Source organism: Nicotiana tabacum, chromosome 20 (genome assembly GCF_000715075.1).
Source record: "Nicotiana tabacum cultivar K326 chromosome 20, ASM71507v2, whole genome shotgun sequence".
Lineage (NCBI taxonomy): Eukaryota > Viridiplantae > Streptophyta > Magnoliopsida > Solanales > Solanaceae > Nicotiana > Nicotiana tabacum.
In genome coordinates, this window is record NC_134099.1 from 29,030,156 (window position 1) to 29,043,922 (window position 13,767).

A 13,767-nucleotide genomic window follows, 5' to 3' on the forward strand; every position below is an offset into this window, starting at 1 on the left:
ATTTATTTTTAAAAAATCTCTAAAAACTTGCAAAATTTTATGAACGTTTTAAAAAAAATCAGAAAAAAATATATGGACTAAGGGATCAATAGTCCTAAAAGGGCACTATTTTTTTTTTTTTTTTCATTTGGCATAAGGAAGAAAAAATAATTGGAATTGCCAAATACCAATAAAATAATTAGAGATAAGTCTTCACATTTCTAAACCACAATTGAAAATACAAAACAGTAACCATATACACTAAAAATCTGCAACATGAATGACTAGCGACTAGTTCAAGACTTGTTTGCTTCTCTCTTTCCAATCATATAGTAATATTCAATTTCTTCATGCTATGATAGTTTAGGCATCAAAAACGATTGATGGGCATATCTCAATTCTTCTTGTTCATTCAATACCTTGATATTTTTCTTCTCTGTTGATTTTGGCTCCATAATCTGCTTCTTAAATAGCCTTCACTCTAATGTAAGTTCTGTAATCTTGTGACACAAAATATTCTTTTGTTGTACTTTCTTAATACATATTTTTATTATATTATGTGTGGTTTATTGAATTCTATGTGCTTTTTCTATGGTATTCTTGTTTATTGATGACTTTTTTTTGTTCTTGTTGTTGAAGCTGAAGTTAACAAAATTGCAAGGGCATATTATTATAAGCTGAAAGTTGTTGCCACATGGGATTGGGGTTAATAATCTTAGGTGATAAAGTTACAGTCTTTGAGCCAAAACAAGTAGAATCAGTATGGAATCACAACTGGGTTTAATTGAACAATCCTTTAATGTTAGATATTCAGATGGGGTTAAAGAAGCACTTGATGAATTGCCTGATAGTTTTACCATTACTGATCCCTCTATTTGTGGTCACCCTATTGTTTATGCCTCAAGGGGTTTCTTGAAAATGTTTGGTTATAACAAGAATGAGGTGATTGGGAGGAATGGAAGGGTATTTCAGGGTCCTAAGACTAATCGAAGAGCGGTTATGGAGATTAGGGAGGCGATTCGAGAGGAGAGGGCTATAGAAATCAGTTTATTGAATTATAGGAAGGATGGGGCACCCTTTTGGATGTTGTTTCATATGTGTCCTGTTTATAGTGAAAAAGATGGGAGGGTGGTTCATTTCTTGGGAATTCAAGTGCCTATTTTGAGGAGGAGAAAGTCGTCGGGAGGTGGAATTGGGAAGAATGGAGTATGCAATGATGGAGGTGGTAATAATTGCAGGGAGTCTGCCTTTAGGTGTTGTAGGAGGGAAGTTTGCTCGAATTTGGTTATGGAAATGGATAGAGCATTATCGCTTGATTCGGTTTCAGGGTTGGATTGTACAGGTATGTGTATATTCATTATGCTTCAATTCTCAATTCTCCATTGACATTGTAGTGGATTTACTGTTTAATCTTCACAGTTGCTATACGATTGTGGAATTTGTTGCACTAATCTCCAATCATCTGAGTATTGTAGGCTTTATCTTATGGTCTTGGCTTTTTATTTTATTTTAAATGTTTTCCCTAATGCCCTTGCTCCCCTCAATATTCTATATGTGAGAGAAGAAAGCAAGAAGGGGGGGGGGGGGGGATAAAACCTAGAATTTACAACCTTATCTCTGCTTTGTTTTTCTGAAGCCTAAATTCATGATTTGCGTTAAATTTCTGAAGTTGCTTTCGTTAGATTGTAGGTTTCTATTATGCTTTGAGATGCAAACAGTTTTAGTGCAAATTAGCTGTCCTAGTCTGTCTATAGAAAACCTAATTTTTTCTCCAACTACTTTGTAGTGCACAAGGGCAATGCTTCACTTTGTTTCCAATTTTTGCACATTTGGATTATTTCCGTTTTATTTTCATTCTTAAATCCTAGTGTAGAGTTTCCTAGTCTTGTTGCTTGAGGTACAATCCATAGAATTCTTTTCACAAGGCTTATTTATCACAGAAGTAGATGTTGAAGGGCCCTGTGAAGCAAGTGATCACGAGAAGAGAAAAGCCAGTGTTGCGGTTAACAACATAATATCCGTGCTGGCAAACTACAGTGAGTTGACAGGCAGACTGGTTGGTGACAAGAGATGCTGTCAATCTGGAACGAGTCTGCTCAGTGCTTCCTTAAATATATCTTTTGGTAGAATAAAACAAAGCTTTGTATTGTGAGTTTTTTTGAAATTCCTAAATTTCCTGTTTTGTTGACCGTATGATCTACTCCTGAGTAGAGTTAACACTTTCTTTCTCCATTTGGAATGTCTTTCTGAAATGTGCAGAACCGATGCGCACTTACCTGACATGCCAATTGTCTATGCAAGTGATGCCTTCCTAAGATTAACAGGTGCTGAAGCTGTAGCTAATTTACATTATTGTAATCTTTTTGTCATTTAACAGGGTTGTTCTCACTTTTGATGGATTGGGGAGGGAATAGAGAAATCTACTTGTGTTCATAAGAACGCGCATGAGGGCTCACTCTAACCAATGTTGCTAACAGGAACCATTCTTTTCTTCAATAGGCTTCTCGAGACATGAAGTATTGGGCCGTAATTGTAGGTTTTTAAGTGGGGAAGATACAGACAGAAGTACACAATTTCAGGTAATATTTTTTCTGCTGATCTGCTCTCAATTGCTTTGGGATTAAAGGCCTAGTGCCCTTCGTAAAATTAAGATTTTCTTAACTGGGGCCAGGGCTGAGGGAAGGTATGGGCTTGAGCAGACGATCTCAATCCTTTTTTGCCTTTTTTTCTTCTCTTTGCAGATAAGACATTGCATCCAAAATGAACAACCATGTACTGTACATATCTTAAATTACAGGTTGGTTCCGGTCTTTGCATGATATTCAGATAAGGATTGTTTCCTTGTTCTTTAGGCTCAATCTCTTGGTGGCTGCATATTTGCTTTCAGAAAAGACGGAACATCATTTTGGAATTTTCTTCACATTTCACCGGTCCGGAATGCTTCAGGCAAGGTAATATTTTTTAAACTAATAGGTACATATTTACCATCCCATAAAAAGCTTAGAAATGCCTGTTGAAAGAACGAAGCTATCTTTTAAAATATAACTTCTCTATTTTTTTGTTTAGTTTGCATGGTCATTGGACGGAGGAATAATATATTCCGTTTCTTTTGAATGAACTCTTTTATAAATTCACTTTAGTAGAGAACGTGGTTTAGATACAAGTATTCCTAATTAATTTCTTATTTTCCTTTTTTGTGTCGCGTTAAAACAAAAGAAAGTATACAAATTTTATAGTTTAAACTGGTTGAGTTGATTTATCCTTACTAAACAAGCTCACAACAAATTTTTATAGTCCACGAGTAAGTTGCCTGAAGGGCTGAGACAAGCTATTTTTGCATTAGCGGTAGTTGAGTTTATTCATATTCTCAATTCAATTGCAGGCTCACTGGTGTCATAAATTAATAACATCACCTCTCCCTTTGTCATGTTTATGATGCTCTTATGATTCCCTCAGCCTATCAAGGTGTTATATAGTCTATTAACGTAACATATCGTCATATATTCCCCAATGTAGACAACTTCTCCACAGGTTCTTTTAGGTGAATGTCATGTCCAAATGGAATGAATACATCTCCTGAGACATGTTTGTTAGTCCTTTCAGTTTAACCAATTACAGAGTTATCATTTAGGAATTTGTTAGTTACCTTTTCATACATTATGTTTGTATTGAGATATCCATTTGAAGGTTTCATGTTGCAAGAGATGCTTTATTTTAGATTCGAGATTTGAATTAGTTCTCAGGGATCAAGAGTAGCAGATGGTCTAAAATTCGTCTTTACTTTATGTTGGAGAAATAGATCCAAGAATAATTCAATGTCTCAGGGATTTGAATTAGTTCTCAGGGATCAAGAGTAGCAGATGGTCTAAAATTCGTCTTTACTTTATGTTGGAGAAATAGATCCAAGAATAATTCAATGTCTTCCTGAATAATCAGTGATTGAAAAGATTGAATTTTTGTTCCACGGATTTAACTAATAGTGATGCTCACAGTAAAAAATGAACTATCTGTAATATTCTAAAGAAGATAACCAAAAAGCTGGTATGGTTCTCATTATGTGCTCTTTATCTAGTTTGCGATGATTAGTACTAGCGTCAAAGAGATCAGAAAAAAAGAAGAAAGGATTTTATGATGTCTATCAAGTTTCTTGTACACAGTAAAGGTGGAGATAATGCTATTGTGAGTTATGTAATTTGGTGCAAGAGGCTGCGCCAAGAGACAGAGAAATTAGAAGAGACTAGCAGGATAAAATTGGAAGTAAAAAGCGAAATAAGTTTTTTGCTCTGTTTGGCTTGAAACCAAGCTGTTAGGTATGTTGGACAAAGTCAATTAATATAACTTAACCTAATGAATATCAGTCTCAATCCATTTCTAAGTATTGGATTGAGACGGGTCTAGATGGAGTGACATGGATAATAAAGATTCACATACCCGACCCTTGCTTGCGATTGAGGTTGTTGGTGCTCGGTGAACAAGTTACATTAGACATTTAAAGATTGATCTTTTCTGCATTGTTTGTCATTCTCTGTTAAAACTTAAGCTTGGAGTAGAATTCTTGATTCCAAAGGCGATCCATTTGCTGCACATATAATCAGAATAAATGCAGCCTAAATCACAAAAATATGCGCATAGCTTAGGCCGCGTTCACCTACTTGCTGCTGCTTGTTGAAAACTAAGCATTTGTTATTCTGTCCATTTGGCTGCATAGGTTGCATACTTTGTTGGCATTCAGATAGAAGATACAAGCGAGGCTGGGGGGAAACAAGGGCTAAATCCGGAGATGAGGCAGCGCAGTGTTGTAGCTGCTGTAAAGGTTGCTGTAAGAGGCTTGTCAATGGGTGCAAGCACCTCCTAGTTCTTGAACAAATTTGTTTTTCCTTTTTGTGCTAATAAACACTGAATTCTGCTAAAAAATGTATTGTTTCATAGCACATTAGCATCAGTTAAAAAAAAAAAACACATAAATAGTATGTTATGAAAATTTGATCTTTTCTTTGTCATATATTCAGATGCCTGAATGTTGATTGAAGTTTATACATTGCAATTCACACACCATACATCTACAACAATTAGATGCAATCACTACAATATTTAAGTCTTGTAGTTGAACTACTCATTTTATTTTTAATTTTTTATGCAGGAAGTGAGTGTCATCTAAATCTCTATTTCTTAGGGCAAGTTGCGACAAAAAATAACTACATTCGCTAGCTAAATATACAAAAATATGTATATTATTAATATATAGAAATTATATATTTTGTCGGCTATTATTTCTTGGAGCGGCTGTAGTTTAGTTTTTCCTATTTCTTACACGTAATAGTTGCTTTATTTGTCAAAACTAACTATACTCAATTGTTTTCGAGGTCAACAATATGAAAATTGATTTTAATTTTCTGAAAGGTTATTTGGTTTAAAAGAAAGATAACCTTGGTATAAAATTATGCATAAATGATGGTATAATCTTGGGTTTGAAGGGGAGCCATGACGTGATTGGTAAAGTTGTTGCCATGTGACCAGGAGGTCACGGGTTCAAGCCGTAGAAACAACCTATTGCAGAAATGCATGGTAAGGCTGCGTACAATAGACCTTTGTAGTCCGGTCCTTTCCTGAACCCCGTACATAGCGGAAGCTTAGTGCACCGGCTGCCTTTTTCATTAGCTAATGATGCGTTTGATCTTTTGGTATAAAACTCTGTAACTAATGCAATGTTTGGTTTCCGGTATTAAATTTTTGCATTACTAATATTGGTAAATATAATGTAGAATAAGAAGACAAGTCTAAACAATATCTATTCTCAAGATAAGAGTAGCTAAAGATAAAAAAATGCTCTCCAAATATAACAATTACTGTATAATAGTATTTTCCGACCGCTGAAACAGTCGGAATGTGGTCAGAAAATGCTGATTTCCGACTACATTCAGACTGAAATAATGCGGTCGCAAAATAGCTGGTATGAAATATTTGCGACTACCGCAGTCGGAAAGTCAAAATAAAAAAAGGACTAATAAATGTAGTCAACCGTTCGACTGACGCGATCACAAACATTTAAATTAAATTTCAATTATATATATATATATATATATATTCCCCACTACTTCGGTCGCAAATGTTATAAATAATTATAATTTTATTTAAACTTTCTCACTAAAGTAGTCGTAAATATTACAAAGTATTTTAATTTTATCTAAGTTTCCCACAATTGTAGTCGCAAATTTAATTTAGTATTATTATTTATTTATATATGTTTTCCACTATTGCGGTCGCAAAACTAATTTAATATTATTTATTTATTTTCCACTATAGCGGTCACTGTTCCTAGATCTGGTAAATATTGAAGTAATTTGCGACTATTGTGGTCGGAAAATTGGAAATATTTTAAAGCTACATCACCTACCACTTCAAAAATACAACAACTAAACAATTAATCCACCATTCCGAACAATCAATCCACTATTCCAACCAATTAATCCACCATTTCAACTAATCAAAACCTATACAAAGCAAACTATTAAAGAAAACCCCTATTGATCAAACCCTATTTATTGTTCATCAACAATTACTATAATTTCATGTATATAACTAATCTGTGAACCAAATGACCACTTAGAGTATTTAATTTAATGGGTTGTTACAAAAATTAATCGGTTAATCCGCCATATACTACTCTGATCCCAGTTTAATAGCTGTTTACTATTTTCTTCAACATTTCGAAAGAAAAACAACAATCAATCCTCTAAAAAATTGTGGAATTTTCACCAAATTTAAATTAGGTCACTTAAAACAGAAACAAGCAGTAGCAGTAATATTTTCTGAAGATAGATATGAAGTATATTTTCTCAAACTCTTTTTCTCAGTGCCCATGAATAATTGTCTGTAATGGTCCATTGTTATTAAAAAGTAAAAATGCATTAAAATATTAACATTTTTTTCAACTCATCTTTTTTAATAAATAAATAATACAACAAACTTTAATTTGTATCTCAATAAATAATCGTGCAAGATCACAATAATTGTTGGACAGTTTTCATCTAAAATTTTGTATACGGTCAAAACCGGGCTCGCCCCTTATGTGATTAATCGAGATTGGAATATGATAGGTTAAGGTTCGACCTCGAATTATACTGAACCAAGGTGCGAGGTTATATCGTTAAGTTCGACCTCGGAAAGACGAGATCGAGGGAAATTTGCCATGCCGAATAACAGTAGGATGAAATATCGGCGATCTAGTGCAGATCACAGCGGGACTCTCGACACATATCAAGGATGGGCCGGTTAATTAGCTCGTGGGATTTTTTTACCTCATAGAGAGCTGTATCAAGAGTAGGAATCCTCTGTAAGTTATTTTTCCTATGTATATGTGGCCCAATAGGTTAAGACCCATAATTAATATTTAATTAATTATCAAATCTCATCCGTCCGATTGGTTACTTGATGGACGTACCAGATTAAGTGAGAACCTCTATAAATTGGTCCTCTCCCCACCCATTAGGGTTACCGTATTTTATATTCTCTCTTCCATCACTAAAGTCAGCGGTAACGTAAAGCTAGAGCAAGGGGCGAGAAACCAATTTCAATTAACGCTTCCGCTTCACGATAATGGATTCCGCTTCAGGTATGTTTTCTATGACGATTATATGTAAGATTATCATGTTCAAGATCATAGTACCAATTAAAGTTTATGCTTACAGAGAATGGATATTTGAACTGGTAATCTTCGTTTACTAGTACAACTGAAATCACCGTGGCTTTAGTTAAGAATAGTTTTCAGCGAAACTGTAAGAACATATTTATTTTCTCATGGTGTTTAAATCAGTACAATTGAGAATTCAATCTCTAAGCCAACGAGATTAGAAAATCTTTGACCAATGGTTTGCATTCGTTCAACACCCGTTAGCCCATCATGAAGTTAAAATCAGAGTTCTTTGAATACTGAGATATATTAATCTACTTGATTCTTAGTTCATCAATTTCAAAGAAAATATGAGTACTGGAATTTAAGTTTTGTGTGGTGGTGACTTATTTTTTGTTTACATGATGGTCGTATTACCCCTTAGTTATTAGCCATATCAGTTTCGGCCTAGATTGTTTGTAATACATTACTATTTATATTTTGTTAAGATTTTGACTACAAAAATTATTGTTACTTTCTAGATTATAAAAGTAAAGTTACTGGTATCTTAGGGACATTAAGGAAATAAAGTTTTACTCCTAAAAGATTTTCTTGAATGCTAAGCTTCACGGAGATCTCACATGATGCATTAACTATTATTTGATTCTTATACTGTGTAATGACTAATGTATGTTTTTTTAAAGTTATATAGAATGTTTAAAATATATACATACATAATATTTAATTTTTATGCATGTACCAATGTTTATATAGTTTGTTAGTCACCAAAGTGATCAAACTAGATTGTTTAAAATATTCACATGCATAAAATATTCTGATATTTATTTTATGTGTGCATTTATGTTTATATAGTTGTTAGTCGCCAAAGTGACCAAACTAGTATGTTTAAGAAATATGCATACATAAAATTATAGTTTATCCATAAAATTAATGAAACGCCTATAATTTAAAATTAGTGGATAAATTATTTTTAACTATTGCTAGAACTTAAGGATTTACCCAAAGGTGAATCAATTATTCTATGAATAGTGAATATGATGAGGTAAATTAATATTCGTAGTTAAATATATATTGTATGTCCAAAGATGGCATATATATTTGGTTAAAAATATATAATTACCTATTAAAGACGAAGTGGCATTTAAATTATGATAGTGCATCGTAGTATTTACCCAAAGGAGAATTACGATATGCTTTAACTGTTTCAAATCCATATTGATTTGTGAGCATGTATTATCTATTTTGCAGTTATTCCTTTTCATTCGCTTGCTTCGTCTATTACTGTGTTCAACGGATTGAACTTCTCTGAATGGCGTGAACAAGTCCAGTTCCACTTAGGTGTGATAGATCTTGACTTGGCTCTGCTGAATGATAAGCTCGTTGCCATTACTGATTCGAGCAGTGCGGATGAGAAGTCTTTCCATAAAGCATGAGAACGCTCTAATAGGCTAAGCCTTATGTTTATGCGAATGAATATTGCCAACAACATTAAAAGTGCTATTCCACAAACAGAAAGTGCCAGGGAATACCTGAAGTTTGTGGAAGAACATTTTTGTTCTGCAGATAAGTCTCTCGCTGGTACACTAATGGCTGAACTCACGACCATGAAGTTTGATGGGTCGCGTAGTATGCAAAACCATATCATCGAGATGACTAACATTGCAACAAGACTTCAGACCTTGGGGATGAAAGTGGATGACTCCTTCTTGGTTTAGTTTATTTTGAACTTGTTACCTCCTGAGTATGGACCTTTTAAAATTAACTATAACACTATTAAGGATAAGTAAAATGTTAGTGAATTGTCCAGTATGCTTACTTAGGAGGAGTCAAGACTTAAGAAATAAGCGAGTCATTCAATTAACCTCATGGGTCAAAGAGCTGGTAAAGGACTTAAAATGAAGGCCAACAAGTTCAAGAAGAAGAAAGCACTTGCTAAAGCTCAACAGGATGCTAACAAGGAACATAAGGCAGATACGTGTCATTTCTGTAACAAGGAAGGACACTATCAGAAAGATTTCCTGAAACGTTAAGCTTGGTTCGAAAAGAAAGGTACAACTAGTGCTTTTGTATGTTTCGAATCAAATTTAGTAGAAGTTTCTAATAATACTTGGTGGCTTGATTCTGGTGCAACTGCTCATGTATCTACTATGTTGCAGGGATTCCTTACGATCCAAACTACAGATCCAAATAAGGATTTCTTGTTCATGGGAAATCGTATGAAGGCTCCAATTAAAGGCATAAGGACTTATCGTTTGATCATGGAGACTGGACGTCACCTTGATCTATTACAGACTCTTTATGTACCTTCAGTTTCTAGGAATTTGATTTCTCTTTCAAGACTTGATGTTTCTGGATTTGATTTAAAGTTTGGAAATGGATGTTTTAATTTATATAAGAATGCTATTTTTTATGGTTATGGTTTTCTTAGTGATGGTTTATATAAATTGAAACTCGATATTGGTTTTTCTGAATCCCTTCTTACTGTTCAACATAATGTTGGAATTAAACGTCGTTCACTATATGAAAGTTCTGCTTACTTGTGGCATAGACGTTTGGGTTATATATCCAAAGAAAGGTTAGAAATATTAGTAAAGAATGAGATTCTTCCGAATCTAAATTTTACTGATCTTACTATATGTTTGGATTGCATTAAAGGAAAGCAAACCAAGCATAGTAAGAAAGGTACCACAAGAAGCACCCAGCTTCTTGAAATTATACACACCGATATTTGTGGACCCTTTGATGTTCCATTTTTTGGTGGAGAGAAATATTTTATCACTTTTATCGATGATTTTTCACGTTATGGATACATCCATTTGTTGAAAGAAATATCTCAAGCAGAGATGCTCTCAAGGTGTTTGTTAATGAGGTTGAAAGGCAATTAGATAAAAAGGTAAAAATTATTAGGTCAGATAAAGGTGGTGAATATTATGAAAAATATAATGAGTCAGGACAATGTCCAGCTCCATTTGTAAAGTTCCTCGAGGAACGTGGCATATGTGCACAATATACTATGCCAGGAACACCTCAATAAAATGGTGTTGCAGAAAGGCGTAATCAAACACTTATGGATATGGTTAGGAGCATGATAAGTAACTCCTCATTACCCAAATCATTGTGGATGTATGCTCTTAAAACCGTTGTATATTTATTAAACACGGTTCCTAGTAAGGCAGTTCCAAAAACCACTTTTGAACTGTGGACATGAAGGAAACCTAGTTTAAGGCACCTGCATATTTGGGGTTGCCCAGCGGAAGCTAGAGTTTATAATCCATAAGAAAAGAAATTAGATTCTCGAACGGTAAGTGGTTACTTTATTGGTTACCCAGAGAAATCTAAAGGGTATGTGTTTTACTGTCCAAACCATAGTTCGAGAATTGTTGAAACCGGTAATGCAGATTCATTGAGAATGGTGAAGTTAGTGAGAGTGTTGAAAAGCAAAGTGTGAAAATTAAATAGGTGAAGGTTAATATTCTATTACCCAAAAATGTGCCTACTTCCACACAAATACCAAATATTGTTCCAGTTGTTGAAGAACACTTTGACAACACCGAGCAACATTTGGATGAAACACCTCATGAAGAAATTAACTCACACAAATGAACCACAAGAAATGCCATTAAGAAAATCTCAAAGAGTTAGAAAATCGACTATTTCGGATGATTACGTGGTTTATTTGCAAGAGTCAGATTTTGACATTGGTATTAATAAGGATCCAATCTTATTTTCATAAGCCATAAAAAGTAATGAGTCTGACAAATGGATTGATGCCATGAAGGAAGATTTAAAATCCATGGAATACAATAAATTCTAGGATCTTGTTGAATTACTAGAAAGTTCTAAAAGAATCAGGTGTAGATGAGTCTTTAAGACCAAACACGATTCAAATGGAAATATTGAGAGATACAAAGCTAGACTTGTTGCCAAAGGTTATACTCAGAAAGGAGGCATTGATTATAAAGAGAACTTTTCGCCGGTCTCTAAGAAAGACTCGTTAAGAATTATTATGGCTTTGGTAGCTCATTATGATTTAGATTTACACCAAATGGATGTGAAAATTGCCTTTCTTAATGGAGACCTCAAGGAGGAAGTTTCTATGGACCAACCAGAGGGTTTGGAAACTAAAGGAAAAGGTCAAATGGTGTGTAAACTGGAGAAGTCAATATATGGACTTAAACAAGCCTCACGACAATGGTATATAAAGTTTAATGATACCATAACATCTTTTGGATTTGTGGAAAATACCGTTGATCGATGTATATACCAAAAGATCAGTGGGAGTAAGTTTATATTTTTAGTCTTATATGTTGATGATATTCTACTTGCTGCTAATGATTTAAGCATATTGCGTGAGACTAAAGATTTCCTCTCTAAGAATTTTGAAATGAAAGATATGGATGAGGCATCCTATGTGATAGGAATAGAAATATTCTGTGATAGATCACAAGGATTATTGGGATTATCTCAGAAAGGTTATATCGAAAGAATTCTAGAGAGATTTAATATGAACAATTGTTCAGTAGGAATTGTTCCAATTCAAAAAGGAGACAAATTTAGTCTCATGCTATTGGCCCAAGTAAAGGTTAGTTTTGAAGACTGACAAAGGAACTCAGGATGAACTAGGTCTATCCCTCAGGTGCACAAAAACGGGCAGATTCGAGCATGTGGGTTGCACGTGAAGGAGATAAGCTTAACTTGGTGTATTTAATATCTCCTGATCGAAAAGGTTGCATAATTGATAAGGAGAAGGACTCCTTAGTCAAAGAAAATACTATCCAAGATAGAGAATGAGTTAGAAGTTGAAATCAACTAGAACTCTTCCACCAAGGAAGAGTTGCATCAGAACTCTAGTTATTTCTTTATATACTAACTCTATAAATTGCAGGATGTTCTCACATTACAAGTGTTGCACAAAAACGCAGAAGTTAAACGTGAATTGAGAGCAAAATAGCAAGGTTTTTTGCAAGCAGTTCGTATGTGATTCAAGTGTGCAAACCTGAAGCTACATGAACCAGATTGAAGAACCAGCTCCATAAAGAGTCTTATGTGTCTTTCTTTATTTCTAGTTTAATTGTAGTAGGTGTTTTCATATTGTACCTTTCAGCTTTATCTAGAAGCAATTGTAATAGGTATTTGAGCATTCAAGTTAGAGTTAACTTGAAGTTGTCGCAACAGTTAGAGGCTGGTTGCTACAACGAGATTAGAGGTAATCCCTAGGTTTACAAAGAGTTTTTGTAAATGCTGTTTTGGCTCAGTGATTTAGTGAAGTGTTGGGAAAAATCCTACTGAGTAGTATGTCGTGGTTTTTTCACCTTTTGATCCAGGTGTTTTCCACGTAAAAATCTTTGTGTTCTTTATTTTATGTACTTTTTATTCCGCAAACACTAGTAGTTAGAACACCTAGAAGAACCAGGTTCTTCTAGATCGAAAAATTGGATACCACACAAATCACCCCCCTCTTGTGTGGTATTGACGCTTAAAACATCAATTGGTATCAGAGCGGGTTATCCTTGAAGAGGCTAACACTTTAGGAACAGATCAAGATGAGTGCATCACCTGGAAACTGGTAAGGGCAATCCACTGATAGGCCTCCACTCTTTAATGGCCACTACTACTCTTGGTGGAAAAATCGGATGAGAGATCACATCATCAGAGAAGACTATCAGCTGTGAGATATTATCACTGATAGTCCCCTAGCTACCATGAAGAAGAATGCTGAAGGAGTAGATGTGCCAAAAACAAGAGCTGACTGTAATGCCGAGGACTTGAGGAAATGGGAAAAGAATGCTAAAGCAAATAAATGGCTTGTGTGTGGACTTGGTCCAGACGAGTATAGTAGAATTCAAAGCTGTACCACTGCTAAGAAAATCTGGGATACTTTGCAAGTGGCTCATGAAGGAACACCTAAAGTGAAGAGGTCTAGAGGAACACTGCTATATTCTCAATATAAGAATTTCACCATGGAGGAAGGGGAAACCATCCAGGAGATATATACAAGGTTCACCACACTGGCAAATGAACTTAAGTCTCTTGGAAGGGTTATTCTTGAAAAGGACAAAGTTGAGAAAATTTTGACAATGGTTCTGCCAGTCACTTGGGAAAGCAAAATCACTGCCATTCAGGAATCAAAGAACATTGCCATTCTTAAGTTGGATGAG

At 34.6% G+C, this 13,767-nt stretch overlaps 1 protein-coding gene across 4 annotated transcripts; it reads left to right on the forward strand.

The window, feature by feature from the left end:
* Nucleotides 1-202: 202 nt before the first annotated feature.
* Nucleotides 203-4,978, forward strand: LOC107803743 (protein TWIN LOV 1-like). Of its 4 annotated transcripts, XM_075239897.1 has the most exons (8): nt 203-465; nt 619-1,321; nt 1,920-2,127; nt 2,239-2,303; nt 2,479-2,558; nt 2,721-2,776; nt 2,867-2,930; nt 4,688-4,978. In XM_075239897.1, exons 2-8 carry the CDS (start codon nt 742-744, stop codon nt 4,832-4,834), a joined length of 1,200 nt encoding a protein of 399 aa, XP_075095998.1. In that variant the 5' UTR covers nt 203-465; nt 619-741; the 3' UTR covers nt 4,835-4,978. The 4 variants fall into 4 exon arrangements, 3 of the variants coding, with proteins under 3 accessions (XP_075095998.1, XP_075095999.1, XP_075096000.1); XM_075239898.1 differs by lacking the exon at nt 203-465 and having other exon boundaries at nt 474-1,321; XR_012703492.1 differs by lacking the exons at nt 203-465; nt 2,721-2,776 and having other exon boundaries at nt 474-1,321; nt 2,777-2,930.
* Nucleotides 4,979-13,767: the final 8,789 nt, after the last annotated feature.

Bases quoted from the DNA above. Each gene is read 5' to 3' on its own strand.
- LOC107803743 (XM_075239897.1), top strand. From the start codon at position 742: ATGGAATCACAACTGGGTTTAATTGAACAATCCTTTAATGTTAGATAT. The intron at 2,128-2,238 runs GTGAGTTTTTTT...TGAAATGTGCAG, and splicing joins ATAAAACAAAGCTTTGTATT to AACCGATGCGCACTTACCTG. The intron at 2,931-4,687 runs GTAATATTTTTT...TTGGCTGCATAG, and splicing joins TCCGGAATGCTTCAGGCAAG to GTTGCATACTTTGTTGGCAT.